This window comes from Oreochromis aureus, linkage group 5 (assembly GCF_013358895.1).
Source record: "Oreochromis aureus strain Israel breed Guangdong linkage group 5, ZZ_aureus, whole genome shotgun sequence".
NCBI classification, from domain to species: Eukaryota; Metazoa; Chordata; class Actinopteri; order Cichliformes; family Cichlidae; genus Oreochromis; species Oreochromis aureus.
In genome coordinates this window covers 25,217,709-25,234,002 of record NC_052946.1, presented here as the reverse complement: position 1 = coordinate 25,234,002, position 16,294 = coordinate 25,217,709, and the positions used below count along the sequence as shown (strand labels likewise).

General features: G+C 37.8%; 2 protein-coding genes across 3 annotated transcripts; one reads left to right on the top strand and one right to left on the bottom strand.

Annotated features, from left to right (window-relative positions):
* Positions 1-5,705: 5,705 nt before the first annotated feature.
* LOC116334227 (isotocin receptor-like) lies at positions 5,706-12,274 on the top strand. 2 transcript variants are annotated; one of them, XM_039612469.1, is made up of 4 exons: positions 5,706-5,845; positions 5,973-6,493; positions 7,032-7,068; positions 10,940-11,038. In XM_039612469.1, exons 2-4 carry the CDS (start codon positions 6,144-6,146, stop codon positions 10,967-10,969), a joined length of 417 nt encoding a protein of 138 aa, XP_039468403.1. In that variant the 5' UTR covers positions 5,706-5,845; positions 5,973-6,143; the 3' UTR covers positions 10,970-11,038. The 2 variants fall into 2 exon arrangements, with proteins under 2 accessions (XP_039468403.1, XP_031613452.1); XM_031757592.2 differs by having other exon boundaries at positions 5,707-5,845; positions 5,973-7,068; positions 10,940-12,274.
* A 637-nt stretch (positions 12,275-12,911) lies between these two features.
* Positions 12,912-15,826, bottom strand: zgc:172270 (uncharacterized protein LOC100136849 homolog). Its single transcript, XM_031757652.2, has 3 exons — positions 15,431-15,826; positions 14,988-15,175; positions 12,912-14,027 (listed from the first exon to the last, which is right to left on the bottom strand). The coding sequence occupies exons 1-3, from the start codon at positions 15,647-15,649 to the stop codon at positions 13,877-13,879; spliced, it is 558 nt and encodes a 185-aa protein (XP_031613512.1). The 5' UTR covers positions 15,650-15,826; the 3' UTR covers positions 12,912-13,876.
* Positions 15,827-16,294: the final 468 nt, after the last annotated feature.

The following is a 16,294-nucleotide window of genomic DNA, read 5'->3' as shown; positions in this document are numbered from 1 at the left end:
GAATGACCAGAGTGGGATATGAAGCCATTAAAACATATGCAGTGTCCCAAATCATGTACTACAAAGTATTTTGTTTCCAAAAGGCACAAGTACCTATATCCCTAATGGTCAAACAATCAAGTGTGAAATGGCAATGTAACTAAGGGAGGGTTCAGGGTTACCTGATCCAGACCAACTCTATGCTTTATCAAAAAGAAAAAGTTTAAGTTTATCTTAAAACTAGAGAGGCTGTCTTAGAAGATGTAGCCTGTTTATTCAAGACCTTATCTTTGATGATGGACACATCAGAGAAAACTCTGAGCTCAGAATATTGCCCAAGGATGTTTTGACATACAGATTGGAGGAATTGGGAATCAATTTCCCAACCTTCAGATTGATATAAGACCTCTTTTACCACCTAAGTTCCAACAACCCCCACTTGCACAACTTGAACAAGTGCACAACTTTCCATGAAACAAGATTACCCAGTTGATATTTACACACTACCTAGTGTGCATATTGTAAACAGCGAGATGGAAGTGTACCAACAGTAGTATCTAAATTAATACAGTGACACTTGATTGAGTCAAATGGCTTGTCAATATTAGAAAAATGGATAATGCAAGAAAAAAAAGATGATAATGATTGTAAAAACAAGGGAAAAAATTATAAATCAACAACATCTGATATGCCAACATTTTTTTCATGATGTAGACACCCGTGTTTCCTTGTCAACAATCAAAAGGAGACTTCATGACCTACAGTGAAAGGCAAGGCTATCGTTGACAAACACACACAAAAGAAAGGAAAAGATGGAGATAGGAGTGGGTGGAGTAAAAATGACCCACTCATAAGCCAACATGCATCATCTACAGTGGGCATAGTTCCATTATGGCACACTGGCAGTTTTTAAGTATTTCATTGCTGAATGAAGCAATTGAATGAAATAGCAGCATTTTGCTCCGTTAGGTCAAAAGCATCAACAAGTCAGCAATCCTTAATACACAACCAAAGCAACCAGGGAAGAAGAGGTATGTATACTCTTGGTTAGTTAAGTGACTGTCTTGGTCCCAATTCAAGTGAGCTGCATTTTATTTGAAGAGAATCAGACTAATGGCAAGGAAACTGCAAAATAAAAATGAGCCAAAGCTGGCCGCAGTGAAAGCCTCAGAGACCATTAACAGGGACTATACAGAGCGTAGGCTTGTGTCTGTGGGTCAAAGGATGTGGGTGCTCGAATGTAAAGGATTTTAGAGAGAATATTTGATGTGTCGATTATGTTTGACTTTGTGATTCTGTCCAGTTACTTTTTAACCCATAAACTTTTTATTTAAAAAATATAGATCCCCCTGCCACTTCATTGGGTACACCTGTTCAACCGCTTGTGAGTTTAAATATCTAATCAGTGATTCACATGGCACAACTCAATGCATTAAGGCATGTAGACATAGTCAAGATGACAGTCCAGAGTTCAAATCAAGGATCAAAATGAAAAAGAAAAGTGATTTAAGTGACTTTAAATATGTTGTGGTTGGGGGCGGAAAAAGAGAAAATATTCAGTGAGCAGCAGTTCTCTTTGCCTGATTAATTTCAGAGACCAGTGGAGAATAGCCAGACTGCCTGAACGTGATAAGAATCCAACTAAAAGTAACCACTTGCTGCAACCTAAGGTATGCAGAAGAGCATTTCTGAATGCAGAACACATTGAAATTGAAGCAGATATAGCATAAGACCACACCAGGTGCAACTCATATCAGCAAAGGACAAGAAACTGAGGCTACAGTTGATTCAGGCTCACCAAAATTGGACAGCAGAAGATGGGAAAAAGGTTGCCTGGTCCGATGTGTCTCAAAGCCTTTCGGTCTGTGACACTGAGGAGTTAAGCAGTTAAAAACCTTTTTATTTAAACAAGCTTTCTGTTGAGAAATTTTATTGAATTATTGTTTATAAAACTACCCGTTTATTTTATTGTGACTGTTGAATATTTGGTTGTTTTTTGTTTGCTTTTTTTGGCTATTGCGACATTTAATGTTCTTATTTAGTTTACTCTTTCTGTGTAAAAGCTGTTAATAAATACACTTATCTTACATACCCAGGTTGAGACAAAGAGCTGGGTTTGGTGTGTTCAGGTTTTATCATCTGGCATGTTTCACTTAGTCCTATTTTCTACAAACTGAAAAGGAAGAGAGTGTTAGATTTTGCCGTCAGACTGTAATTAATGAAATAAAGAGTACATTTGCTCAGGGAAATATCCTCAGAATCTCAAATGATTAGGGTCCAGATGTCCTCATCGTGGGAATGGTATAACCTTATCTGATGTGGGGTCATAGATCTGTTCTGTTCAAAATCATTTAAACTTGTGTTCAAAGCTGACTTTATTAGCATTAATCTCTTGGCCATATTTTTTGGGGGAAAAAGCGAAACCTGTGTCAGTACTGACTGGCAGACTATTTTTCTGATAAAGTCCTTTGCTCTAAGAGCACACACAGTTACTTCTGTGAGTCGGTCTGGCATATTTTCTTATAAGTAAATTATAGCTTTCTGTCACAATAAGTGAGCCTCTTGGGTCTGACGTAAGTATGGTTTGGTCTGGGGTTTAAGTTTATACCCCAATGGAAACTTTGATCTGTTCTGTGTTCTCTTATTAACTGCTTTTATCTTAGTCCCCATTATTGACCTAAGGTCAGTATAGTCAACCATTTGTTTGCTCTAATGTCACAGATGCTATTTTTTTTTATATCTGACAACAAGACATTAAAATCTAAAAGTCCCTGAGAACCATTTAACAGATATCTCACCCAACCAGTAGAGGTCACTAGTTCAGAGATGACAGATGTCGTTTTTATGTCCCCACATAAATATTTAAAAATTACTGAAGGAGGTGGAAAGTTCTTTTTAGTGGTTAAATCTGCCAGGAGTTAAACTCTATTGCTTCAAGAAATGGATTAGACTTCATACACTGCTGCGAGTTTGCTATTTGAAACCATTTCAAGTATTATGAAAACTTATTTCACCTCTAATCTACAGCTTCCTTCTCACTAATTAAATTTTACCTATTATGCAAAGAGGAGCCAGGAGCCAAAACAGAGACATTATTATTAGTATTATTATTATTGAGAGATTTTCCAAGCATTACTGAGTTCTTACTTCTAAATAAAATATTTTTATATTTTCAAGGCAACATGTTTTTGGTTTCTTGTGTTGCGATCTTTATGACGGCTTTATGGGCAGCACTGGCACGCCACAGTGTAGAGTGCCAGTGCTTGGGGATGTGCCCAGATGCTAATGTCTGGTGCAGTGGGTGACTTCTATTCAACAAAAAGAGGTTAAGAACAGTACTTTGTAGTACAGTGCATTACTTACAATGACTCAAAGCTATACTGCATTGTGTATTAGGCAGTTAGTCATAAAGATGTCTTAAGATTTATTTGGATAAATAATTAAACGTGTACAGTAGTTTGGTCAATACATTCAGAGGTGTCCTGAGACATAAATGAACTAAGTGCCTCTTATATTAAGTACATGTACTTAATATAATGAGCAATGTAAATTTCTTACATAATTTGAAATAGTTATGTTCTTTTCTATGTTTCATGTACTCTGTGTGAGCGCTCCATGCTTTATGCCCAAGTATCAATTTACAGGCACTGAAAATAGATGATATTATACTAAAGCTCATTGTCATCGCTATGCATCATTGCCTTAGGTCAACTACTGGTTGAGCCAAAAGCAAAAACATGTACGTTACATGTACTGATACTTAAATGAGAAAAAAAGAGCGAGACAGAGAAATCTGCCAACATGTCTGGTTAGATTAAATTTAACAGACGAGGCAATTCAGACAGGCCAGTTCAGCTGAGTGATAACTGACAATAGAACACCTGCAAGTGTTCATCTGCACCTATTCTAAGATCAGTGTTGGGGAGTAACGGAATACATGTACCGCCGTTACGTATTTAGAATACAAAATATGAGTAACTGTATTCCGTTACAGTTACCGTTTAAAAAGGTGGTATTCAGAATACAGTTACTTTGTTGAAATAAATGGATTACACGGCGGTACTTCCCTGTTTCATATTGTCGCGGGTCAGGACTGTTTGGGTTTGTTTGACAGCTACGTAATGTTGTTCCAGGCGGCAGCGTTACGGTTGCCATGGTTACAGGGTGACGCGCTCTCTCTGCGTGTTTCCTGGGTGAGAGAGCGCTTCTTTGTTGTTGTTGTTGTGCTAAGCTAAAAGGCAGAATGCTACAGGCATAGCCCTAAAGAATGTAGCATGCAGCGAGAATGGACTGCCATACACGTTATGTGTCTGTGAGCGAGGGAGGGAGAGAAAGGAAAAGTCCGAGCTGTCACGGAGCAAAAACGGGAGCTGGAAGCATGTAAATATAATAATAACCACTGCAGCCAAGAAGAGTGCCTGACGAGCCCAGCTGTAAGTAAGCTATTAAGACGCAACTGTACACTGTGTTCGTGTTTTCCTCCGGAAAAAATAAGTTCCGTTGGAGCAGCCTTTCAACGCCTCTCTCTGTCTCCCGCAAGCAAAGTTGACCCAGACAACAAAGTAAAGCTATTTTTCGGCTACCAGCCCGACACGGAACCCACCGTATTAGCCAGAGGTCCCTTTACTACGGTTCGGAGCCGCGGACCTTCAGTAACAGTAATAAATCACAGCAATAGTACATTCACATAGTTGTAAACAGCACGATAATATATTAAGTAATCCAAAGTATTCAGAATACGTTACTCTCATTGAGTAACGTAACGGAATACGTTACAGAATACATTTTGGGGCATGTATTCAGTATTCTGTAATGGAATACATTTTAAAAGTAACCTTCCCAACACTGTCTAAGATAAACTGAAAGGAACAAATGTCTTTCATGCTGTACATGTGATGTTCCAATGTTTATGTTCATTGAGAACAATAAATATTTCTTATCGAGTCAAAACAAAAGAGACCCGTTTGTGGTGAAGCAAATAAGAAACACTGGATTTAATAAAGAAAGTACAAATTCTAATGAAATAAGATTACCTTCATACACAGACATCACGGTTATTGGTTTTAGTAACTAAAATATGTCAGAAATATATAATGATTTTTTTCAGAATTGAATTGCTACAAGGTTGTTCTATAAAGAAATGATAAAACATTAAATTACTGCTTTAAAATGGATGAGAGTGATTTCATGGAGTCTGGATCAAAAGTAGGATATCTGACATTTAAACAAAATGACTACATTCATTTTGACTGCATGAGAGTGAAGGGCACTTTTGATGGTATTAATGACATCAACCCACATTCTTTATGTGCAATTGGATTTAGTGAGTCACTTCCTTTGCACAGTTATTATGCTTTTTACTATTACCTGACAGACTCTTAGCATAAAGTGCCAAATTACAGCACCGCATCACAATCCCATATATAATGGCATTCATCCAGATAACATCCTTTTCCATAAACGATATCTTTGGGAAAACTATTGACCTTTATAGTCCAGACTGGAATTTTTGGACTCAAACAACAGCTCACTTTAAATAATGTAGATGCTGAAAGCACTAACTGTGAAACTGTGAAACAAAAATGACACTGCTTTAAGGCTATTGGGATGATTTGGCTCAAAGTATTTCACATTGTCAAAGCTTACACTAAGTGAATGTACGGGGAAGGAAGAGCAAGATAGAAAGAACTATAAGGTCCATACCCAAGTAAGCAGTTTCCTTCGAAGGAAAATGAAACGAGGGGAGGGGGTTACCGACACTGGTAGCAAGCAGAGCTTCGGTAGATCAGACATCAAACTGGAGGCAGCGAGTGATGAGGACAGTGGTGCTCCAAAATCCCTAAGAGAAGAAAGGATGATTTAGCGGGTGAGCGCCTTTTGAACATAATCACTTGAATACTGTTATTTCGTTAATTTACTGTTTATTAGTTTAAAGATTAAAGTGCAATGACCAAGAGTTTTAAATAATAGTGTTTTTTCCCTTCTCTCTGCAGACTGCAGTCCTGAGTTTCGGATTATTAAACAGAAAGAAAAAATAATAATAATAACGGGGTGTGCTGGCAGAAAATTACGTAGGGAAACTAAGCTAACACAGCTGATAGAGGTCCCGAACCTGGGTTTGTGATGTGACTACTGGCTGCGCCTAAGTGGCGCTTTTACGCACGATGGAGGACCTTTTACGCGAGCAGTACAGTTGGTCTCACAATCTTACATGGAGCAGCTCAAGTCGTGAAAATGAAAGCCACGTAGGAAACACCACGGTGAACCCTCTGAAACGAAATGAAGAAGTGGCTAAAGTGGAAGTTACCGTTCTGGTCCTTGTGCTGCTTCTCGCGCTGACAGGCAATCTGTGCGTCCTGTGGGCTATTCACACCACCAAGCACAGTCAGTCTCGGATGTATTACTTCATGAAGCACCTGAGCATCGCAGACCTTGTAGTTGCAATCTTTCAGGTCTTACCTCAGCTCATTTGGGATATCACTTTTCGCTTCTATGGACCCGATTTGCTGTGCAGGTTGGTGAAATACCTCCAGGTCGTGGGTATGTTTGCGTCTACGTACATGCTGGTTCTAATGTCGATAGACAGGTGCTTGGCAGTCTGCCAGCCACTTCGCTCCGTACACAGGAAAAAAGACCGCTTCTGTGTGATCGCCTCTTGGATGCTCAGCTTGATATTCAGCAGTCCTCAAGCTTACATATTTTCTCTTAGGGAGGTCGGTAATGGTGTGTATGACTGCTGGGGGGACTTCGTACAGCCTTGGGGTGCCAAAGCATACATCACTTGGATGAGTTTGAGCATTTACATTTTTCCAGTGGCCATTTTAAGCATCTGCTATGGTTTAATATGTTTTAAAATATGGGAGAATTTCAATCTAAAAACCAGAAGGGAGCACTTTCTGGCTCTCACTCCAAGGCCCTCCAAAGGCGCCCAACCCCTTTCTCGTGTGAGCAGCGTGAGACTCATTTCAAAGGCTAAGATCCGCACAGTAAAAATGACATTTGTAGTGGTACTTGCTTATATTGTGTGCTGGACTCCTTTTTTCTTTGTCCAGATGTGGTCGGCATGGGATCCTGCTGCACCAAGAGAAGGTAAAAGCACACCCAACGGCCTTCGTTTTTACCATAACAGGTTTTTTTTTAGGCGTTTACACATTTTGATTAATGGCAATATTTACTGGTTTATGACGCCGTTTTCTTCCTCCTATTGTGGGCAAAGTGCTTAGTGACACAAAGACTAATGCGTCGTCTTTATCCAAGATTAATGGTGTTGATTTTTTTTTTTCTTGCCAAAAGCACTTAATATGGAAAAAAAATTCTGTTCCACAAGTGTCCCACAAAAACAAAGATCATTCTTCCACCTCACAACATATCTTTAGGAATGCACAAGCAATCCGCCGTTCTTTCAAGGCAACACAATGGTGTTTAAAATCAGACTTCCCCAGAGTAAACAGAAATGAATGGGAGTAACATTCACAGTGGTTATCAGTTTGAAAAAAGACCTCAGAGCCTCTAGGGGAGTAAATGTACCAGAACATCAAAGCGTTTCTGTCTCAAATCCCAGTGCTATTTTGTCTAATATCCATTTAATTGAACTGTTTGTTCAGATATACTCCTCAAATCTTGTCAGTTTGCCATTAAAGTAGACATTCAAGCTGCATTATCTTAAAAACATCCACAAATGTGCATTCAGAGCTTTCAGAGATTCCAATCAATGTTTTGGTGGCCAGACTTTCCCCCCAGAATAATCCTTTTCCTGTTGCAGTTCCCGTCCACATCATGTTACTCTCACTTAAAAAATGAGAACACCAAGGCCAAAAATGTGTCAAAAAATAAAACAAGCAAAAATTATATCTAAAATATATCTGAAAAGAAAAAAAATCCACAAGGATATGTTATATTAGGAACCCCAGATTGATTTATGTTTAATTTAAAATTTGTAACTATTTTTGTCAGAGTTTGCATTTAGCAATATAAGCATTATCTGTGGACACAAAAAGAAGACCTGAAATATAATGGTTTAAAAAAAAGAATAAAACTTTAGAAACAAATAAAATTTATATTGCTCTCACATTCATATATTATATCAACTTTCAAAAATATTGCTGTCTTCATCTTCTTGGTTTACTCAGGTTAAGTAGTATCACCTGTTTCTCAATAAATACACCTGAACAAAAATTGAAAAAAGTTACACATATATTTTGCCATTAAGCAGCCACAATAAAAACTTGTTTACTTCTTTATAACTCAGAGGCATAGCGATGTTACCGGATTTCACAATAACACTCTAATATTAAGCATATAATAATAATTTGTAAATCCAAATAATAATGAAGAATGGGGGAACGAACAGTTCAATCACTTTAAATTGATCAGTCTTTTTTATTACGAACACAGCCAAGCCAAGGACTGGAAAAGAGTGGCCAAACATACCACAGACTAAATCTTTGCCACGTCTCTGTCTGTCATGCAAGCAGTGGGGAAGCCTCTTTCGGTGTTGCACACATTATTATCTTATCAGCAGGCTGTTATTGTAGACTCATTTCTCTACTGTTCCCACTCTGGTCAATTTTAAAAAGCCTTTTTAATTGTAATTATACTTTTTTTACTTTAAGCAAGTAAGAAAGCATTGCTTAAGGAGCTCAAACATTTTATTAATCAGTAGAGGGTTACATAAAAATACTTCAACATATAGTCATGCTTGCATAAGTAAATCATAAGAGTGAGTGACTGGTCTGCCTCTGCTACTATTTACAGGGCATAACAAAAACACAGTGGAGATTAATACATCAGTATGTTTTGTGGAACTGGAGCAGTTTTATGAGAGGTAGACAACAGATTGAATTTAAATCAGGCTTTGTGGTTTCAGTGAGCATCAAATTCTTTTAGATTTCAAAAAATACTTTTCCAAGTATTTATGTGCAAATCTAAATGCAAAAGTAAAGATAATTTACATTCTCTATATTTTCTGACTCATTGCAGTCTCTTTGAAGTAATGCTACATGGGTTAAGACTCCATGTAGGTGAAGGTCATGTTTATCAGGGCATTTGATCCAGCATGAAACCCGTGAACTTTTTTCCAGGGCCTGCACTTCAGTCATAACATCACACAGTAAAACTTCCAAAGGATTCACTGATAATGGAGGAGAATGTGGCTTCTTGCACTCTTGCAATGTTTTCTTAACTTTTTATCCTCAAACTTATCTTTGATATAGAGCCTGTTCTTCCAGAAAGTGACAGCAGCTCTGCTTTTGAACTTGACATCTCATCCTTTCTATTTCTCCTGAAAAGAGCAGCAAATCACAATGCAGAAAATGAGTTAAGAGAAATGTTGTTTTTTTTTCATTTCAGAAAGTGACGAATGCATTGTACCAGTATAAAAAGGAAAAGTTGAATGCTGTCATTTTCAGTTTTTTTTCCTCTGTGTTTCCAGTGGCTAGGACTTTTTGCACCAAATGATTTTACAGCTCTGGGCAGGCTGTTAAACACTTTTCAGAATTTTGATGGGCCATTTGGTCGGCACACCTCTCATAATAAAGCAAAGTACTGTGGGGAGTCAGAGCACAGGGAAGAGAATGGGTCAGTGCTTGAGCAGAGACGCCAGCAAGCTCTAAATCTCTCTCACCCTATTAAGGATAAAGAGGGGGGACTTGGAAGTTGTCCACTTTCCACTTTTCAGATTATGTGCTTATTCACTGTGCTCCAGGGCTCTAATAATTGGAATGTAATCAATTGAGTGAATGAGAAAAAAAGCTGTACTTTTTTCCACCAAGGACAGGTTCTTTTAATCGAAGCTGTTCGTCATATTTGTGTCAAGCAACCTAAAGTTCTATCTGTGAGGCATCCAGCAGCCTAACATGTTTCATTTTTATGATCCAAAATGTTTTTTGGAGGAGGAAGTCTGAATTGCATTAGCTTGTCAGCTTATCTATGATTCTGAATGAACAATGTAGGTATGCAACAAGTACATCAGATTGACAGATTTACAATACATACATGACATTAAGCATTAAAAAAGGCCCCAGTGGTTTTACTGGGTTTAATGACCCCAACCCAGTACTTTTAATGACTTAATAGATTATCAACCACACTATTAGATATGCTATCCTAAAATATTACATCAGATGATGGGGCTTAATGAAAAAGCAGGGTGTTTAAGTTGTGAGACTATAAAGTAGTTGTTCAGATATTTAAATAAAAACTAAAAGCGTTGGCTCAAGTAATAAATTGCCTTTACTCTTCCTAGAGCCTCGTGCAGCTTGAACAACTTATGAATAAACAAACCGAAGCATCGAGTGATTACATCTTACTGTGATGGAGAAAGACTTGCTAATTTAGAGTCTTTTTAAAGATCAACCAACTTCTTCTTTCTAAACTGTTTATTTTATTCATGGTGGCAAGGTCTGGTATTTCTCCCCATCTTTATTTTCATCACTGTTAGCAAATGCAGTGAAAAGCTGACAACTAGATACGCGTTAGTTTGTCTCTTAACACTTCTCCGCACTGTTTGTAGCTCTAATTCTCACATCCGGTGGTTTCTACAGATGATCAAAATCTTTAAAAAATGTAGTTTGTTACTAAAGTATTAAAAGAAAGTTTCAAAAATACACAATTTAAAACAGGAAGACAGTGTATTTGTTGGGGTTATGTATTTGTCTATCTCAGATGTGTTATTTGGTAAATATATCTGTAGGACTGAACACCAATGTGGTTGTAAATGGCCAATGGTCATGTTTATGACAAAACATGTTATCCAGTTTAACGCTGCGTGTCACTCATATGTTTTTAATATCATCTGGACAAGATCAGTCGAGCTACACAGCTGATATTTGTTAGCAGAGTCAGTTCAATGTTGGTTGTGGCTTTTCTGGGGATTAACAGACTAAAAGAAGAATGTATGAAGAGAAAAAAAAGTCTTTCAAAATAACCTCTTACATGTTCTTGTTTCTCTCCGTCTTCCTAGACATGGCCTTCATCATTGCAATGTTACTAGCCAGTCTCAATAGCTGCTGTAACCCGTGGATTTACATGTTCTTCGCGGGTCACCTGTTCCATGACCTGATGCAGTGTTTCTTCTGCTGCTGTCGACGGTACCTGACAGAGTGCTCGTGCAGCTGTGATCAACAGTGCAGACACAAGAGGAGCTCCTCCACTTACGTTAACAAGAACACCAACAGTCAGAGGAGCCTCTCGCGCACATCCAGTACGGTACACTGAAAAGCCAGCTAAAAGGCATGCAAGCTTCGTGCAATCAAGTAATCCAGCAATCATGCAGCTACCCATTTCACCCATTTAACTGACTACAGAGGCAGTGTGCTGGCTATTGCTGCACATTTTTTCTGTAACATTTTGAACCGAGCTAAACTGACAATGTAAACTTCCTGTCCAGATGACACCCCGCACCCACTGATGACAGAAAACAGTACAAATGGTGTTTTATATATCGTGTACAGAATTTGAACAAAATGTGATGTAAACTTCAAAAAAATGTTGTTATCATTTTCATCTTTCTTTGCAACAAAAAATATGTGTAAAGGTAAAGTAATATGTAATATGTGATGTGAAAGGTCAGCTATGTTTATTCATATATGTTTCTTATGAATGTATACTTTAGCATTCAGAGATTTACCCTGAAACCTTAAAAGCTTGTCTGTGCACAATTTTAAAGTCGTGTTCCAACAGTTAAGTAGCTGACCTTTAAAGAATATTATTATATGAAATAATTCATTTTAATATAAACAATTACAAAGGGATGCTAATTGAGTAATTGTAACGTAATGACTGTTTACTGCTTTGCTTAGGGTGCCAGCATTTTGCACTGTTTATATTCACTTCTGCTTTAATGCCAAGCTCCATTGCACAACCACAACAAATATGAATCAACTGAGCAAAAGCCATAGAAATGCATTTTTCTAAAGGGTGCTGGTTCTAGTGATTTCACAGGACCATCTCGCAGTACTGATAAATCTGTTTTTCTGTCACAAAGATATATGAAATTCAGTTTGTAAATAGCTGTGTGTTGCTGCATGATTATTTTCCATTAACTTTTTCTCACCTCTTTTCCTGGCTGTGTATATTTTCTAATGCCTCTGAACTTGGAGGATGCATTAAATATGGACAGTATCATTCAGAATATCAGTTTCGGCTTGTGGTCACATTAATAACAATTATTATAAGTGTTGCTTTTGTTGTATGATTTGAAGCAATATGTAAAATGTTTATACTAAATGTATGGAGAGGTTCAGTGTCAGAGTGAGATAATGTGCATTCTTGGCTTATTAAATGTGCTTAAACTTTGGTTAAACTTTATGTGACCTTGCATGTTGTCAGAGAAAACATTGTAGTGTATAGCCTCCACAGGGAGAAGCTTTAAGGTGGAGGAGGGGATTATATAAAAGGGTTGGGGCATTAGTGTCAGCAGTAGAGCTGTCAAATAAAAAACAGTCTGTCTGCGAGAGGGAAAGTGCTCTGATTTGTGATTTGGGTGAAGTTATACTAATTTTGACCTGAAGATTAAACCCTCCAAACCAACCAAAATTTCATAATTCACACTTATAAGACACAAAGATTTTTTTCTCAAAAACTCAGATCAGTGTGGAAAAAAATCTGCAAATAATTAATTGTTCCAGTACCATCACACAGTAAATTTAAGAAGTCATGAATGATAGTTATCTGTCCACTTTCTGCCATCCTGTCTCTCTATAGATATTATATCTAACAGAGATTTCTCTTAGACGTAGCTTATGCTACAGTAAATCCTGATGTGCATGGATTTCTGCAACAATAAAGTGTGCCAGTGAAGTCGATCTCTGTCGTGTGAATGTGGATGCCATTGCACATCTGTTCCTGCCTCTTGTTACTGACAGCTGTGGGAGTGGCAGAGTGACTTCAGAAACACTCCACAATCCTATTTCAATCAAGTGGTAGCTCCCTCAAATTGCTAAATGTACTGTAGGCAATCTTGACACAATAACAATAACTAACTGGATGTACAGTATCACATGGTCATTTGTCTTCAAGCAAGAAGATAAAGAGATACAGGAAAACCTAACCTTATATTAGGGATGTTGCAACAAAAGAGCATATCATCGTTGTATTTGAAAAATGCTTTAATAAAGTCTTTTTAATATCTATAATAAGTCTAAAAGTGTATTAGTTTAAAAACCATATTAAACCATGTCTTTTACTTCCATTTCCTTCCAGGACAATACATCAAATATTAATTATTCTTATTCAGAAATATATTCTTGATATTCTGTTCAATGCTAAACCTTTAACAATAATAAAGTTTCTCTCTCTATGACCACAACTGAGCTGTGGAGATAGTGTGAAGGGTCTTTCAGTGATAGAGGAGACAGCTCATGTCCAGTAATTAAACTTGTGAAATGAAAGCTATTTGCACATTCAAATATTTTTTCATTGACAAAGTAGAACTCATTTCAACATTTTGTACAAGGTAACTGAACTCGTTCTTTTCTGACTAAACAAAGTATTGTTAAAGCCCTTTTTCATACATCCTTAAACCTAGATCTTGAAAAGCCCAAACACTATTACATATTATGTAATATTCAAATTGCAAAAAATGATTTCTGCATACATTTCTTAAACTATAATCCCCCAGAGTGAAAAAAGAACTACATGCTGAGCAAAAAGAGTCACTAAAATGGTTTCACATCCTGAATGTGAATTGAAGAATTGCATCACCATTGATTTTTTACTTCAAGTCTCAGCAGATACTATCGAACTTTAATAATAGCTATAAATAATGGGTGTTGCATTTTGGATAAAGCATTTTTTAAAATGCCTGCTTGGATTGGGTCTACATGACCACATAACAGTAAGTGCACTTGTCCATGTCAATGAGCATTTGCAGTCTTGAAGTGCTTCTCACGTGTGAGTCTCATTCTTTGGCCAGGTGAATGCTGAAGCCACCACAACATTTTCCAGCACTTGTGAGAAAAGGCTGTACAATGACACCAAGGACAATGCTCCATAGGCTCTGCAGCCAGCGAGTGCCAATAAGGAGACACTGGATACAGGGACTAACCAACCTGTCACAGAAGAGAACACAAAAATGAAAAAGAAAATCATTTAAAACATAGGGAAAAAAAAGTTTTTTGTGTGTGTTTTAATATGTAACAGTAATAATTTCCTATTTCTAATTTCTCATGTTGAATTACTATATAACACTCTGCTATAACACTTTGTTTCTCAACAGGTACGTCCCAGTTTTCCACTATCATTTTAGTCCTTCTAGATTCTTTGCAGTTACAGTTAAGAAAATCTACTGAGTGAAGAGATTATTACTTATATGGCATCTTAAAATTATCCTAATGCAGAAAAGCTCTGAAAACACCGGGCTTCCTAAAACAAAATTGGAGGGGGGCTTGAATCAGACCCATCCCACCATAACCACAAGGTTTTAATTGACATCATCGAGGTCATTTCTTTGAGCGATTTGAAAGCTCCCTCCAGGCCACGGAAGATATCGCCCATGGAGCGACACTTTAATAGCATTATAGAAAATTTTTCACCATCAATATTTCTCAGATTCTTGTCTCATCTCCGGAGGGATCAGGTGGCTCTTTTGCCTCGAGGCCGGAGGTTCAGATATATTTTGATGACCGTGTGCCAATTTAGGGAGCCACCCAACAGAGGCAAAATGTACTTATGTTGGCATTGTTCATTTCTGTGTCAGTTTATAATTATAACAACCATTATGGAGGAGGGTGTTATATTATCTGACCGGAGCTGTATGTGTCAGTCTTGGGAAGGCTTAGTCTTTTATGATTGTTAGAAAAAAAAAATTAAACTGAAGAAAAAACTGTCTAGTTCCTGCTGCTATACCACAGTATGATGTGTACTGGGGAAAGATTAAAAGGTACAGTAGTGCATTCTTTCACTGTTGTGCTTGCAGGCTCTATAAGCGGTCACCAAAGGTCACCTGTACATCACTTTAATTGAAGACAAAAATCTTAATTACTAACCTAGAAGTCCAAGGCTAAACCTACCAGATATGAAGACAGCTGAGGATGGCAAACAGAAGTCCAGAGATTATTGACACAGGAATGGCCAAAAATACTGTGACTATCCGGTAAATCCAAATCCTAGACACCTCAAACAGGGCATGGCTCCAGATCCACACTCTGTCACCGCTCCGCACTGATACCGGCTCAGCTATAACATCCTCAAACGTCACCTGAAGACACAAAGAGAAACTGATGTTAGTGCTACTGAGGTAAACCAATAGCTAGTGTTCTTTGGGGTGTTGATTCAATTTTTGCAGATAAATGATGTCCACTAGAGAGCGGTGCAATCAGTAAAGCAGCTTTTTGGTCCCCTGTGTCAATGTTTAAGTGCTTTCTGTTTTTTTCAGCTAATGTGCTGCATGACAAATGTACAGATAGACCACGGGATAAAGTTTAATAGAGCTACTGCAGAAAGAATGCAATACCTTAAGGCAGTCATTGATACCTCGGGGGTCTCTTGCATTAATCAGAGGCTTGGTATCACTGATTTCCACTAGTGTAGACGTGTGAATGTTTTCCTCCTCTTCCAAGGCAGGAGTGGCCTTCCACAGCGTCTCACGTTGCTCCCCATTTTCAAAGTCTTCAGAATCACTGGAGTCCCCCAAATCTATATCCACTTCCTCTGAATCGTCCCCTTTCATCATGGTGTTAATTAAATGCAAAAAAAGCACAACCAAAGAAAAACAGAGTGGGAAATTGTTACTTTAGTAACACTCCAGACTGTGTGAGGCCATTGACTGGAACAGCCCAGCCGGCTGTGCGGGGAGGTTATATTGGGAACATTACATTGCCCTGGGTGGTATTTGCAGATGGTCTTTCAAGTGAAGATCATTTTCCTCTGCTGTGGGAAGATATGGGAGGAGGATATAAATACTATGGGCATGAACAGAGATAGCTCTGTATACACTGATACGCCCAAGTGGTACAGACAGACACTAAAGTATAAAGGTCAATTCAGCTTTATTTAACTGGCAACTGTACACAATAAAAAATCAATTCAGGAATCTGTGCAATGCAATGACCTTACAATATCATAGACTGAAACTAAATGATTTCCTTCATCTTTTACTTTAGTTGTTTGTAATACAACAAGGCAGAGATACAGAACTAAAAAAGATTTCAACCAAACATATGCAGTGATACTGGAATTCCTGTCATGCTGATTCTAAAATGTTATTCATAGGCTCCATTACTTCTGCATCGAAAAAGCCTTTAACTACGAGACAATACTGCCCCTATCTGGCCTTTTATGGAAATTAACTACTTAGCTTTGCCTGTTCCTAATCTAA

What these genes read in the sequence shown, in the direction of transcription:
- LOC116334227 (XM_031757592.2), top strand. Translation starts at nt 6,144, where the DNA reads ATGGAGGACCTTTTACGCGAGCAGTACAGTTGGTCTCACAATCTTACA. An exon ending in TCCTGCTGCACCAAGAGAAG is followed by an intron (nt 7,069 to 10,939) that starts GTAAAAGCACAC and finishes CCGTCTTCCTAG; the next exon opens with ACATGGCCTTCATCATTGCA.
- zgc:172270 (XM_031757652.2), bottom strand. Translation starts at nt 15,649, where the DNA reads ATGATGAAAGGGGACGATTCAGAGGAAGTGGATATAGATTTGGGGGAC. An exon ending in GTATCAATGACTGCCTTAAG is followed by an intron (nt 15,176 to 15,430) that starts GTATTGCATTCT and finishes TTGTGTCTTCAG; the next exon opens with GTGACGTTTGAGGATGTTAT. An exon ending in CTCAGCTGTCTTCATATCTG is followed by an intron (nt 14,028 to 14,987) that starts GTAGGTTTAGCC and finishes CTTCTGTGACAG; the next exon opens with GTTGGTTAGTCCCTGTATCC.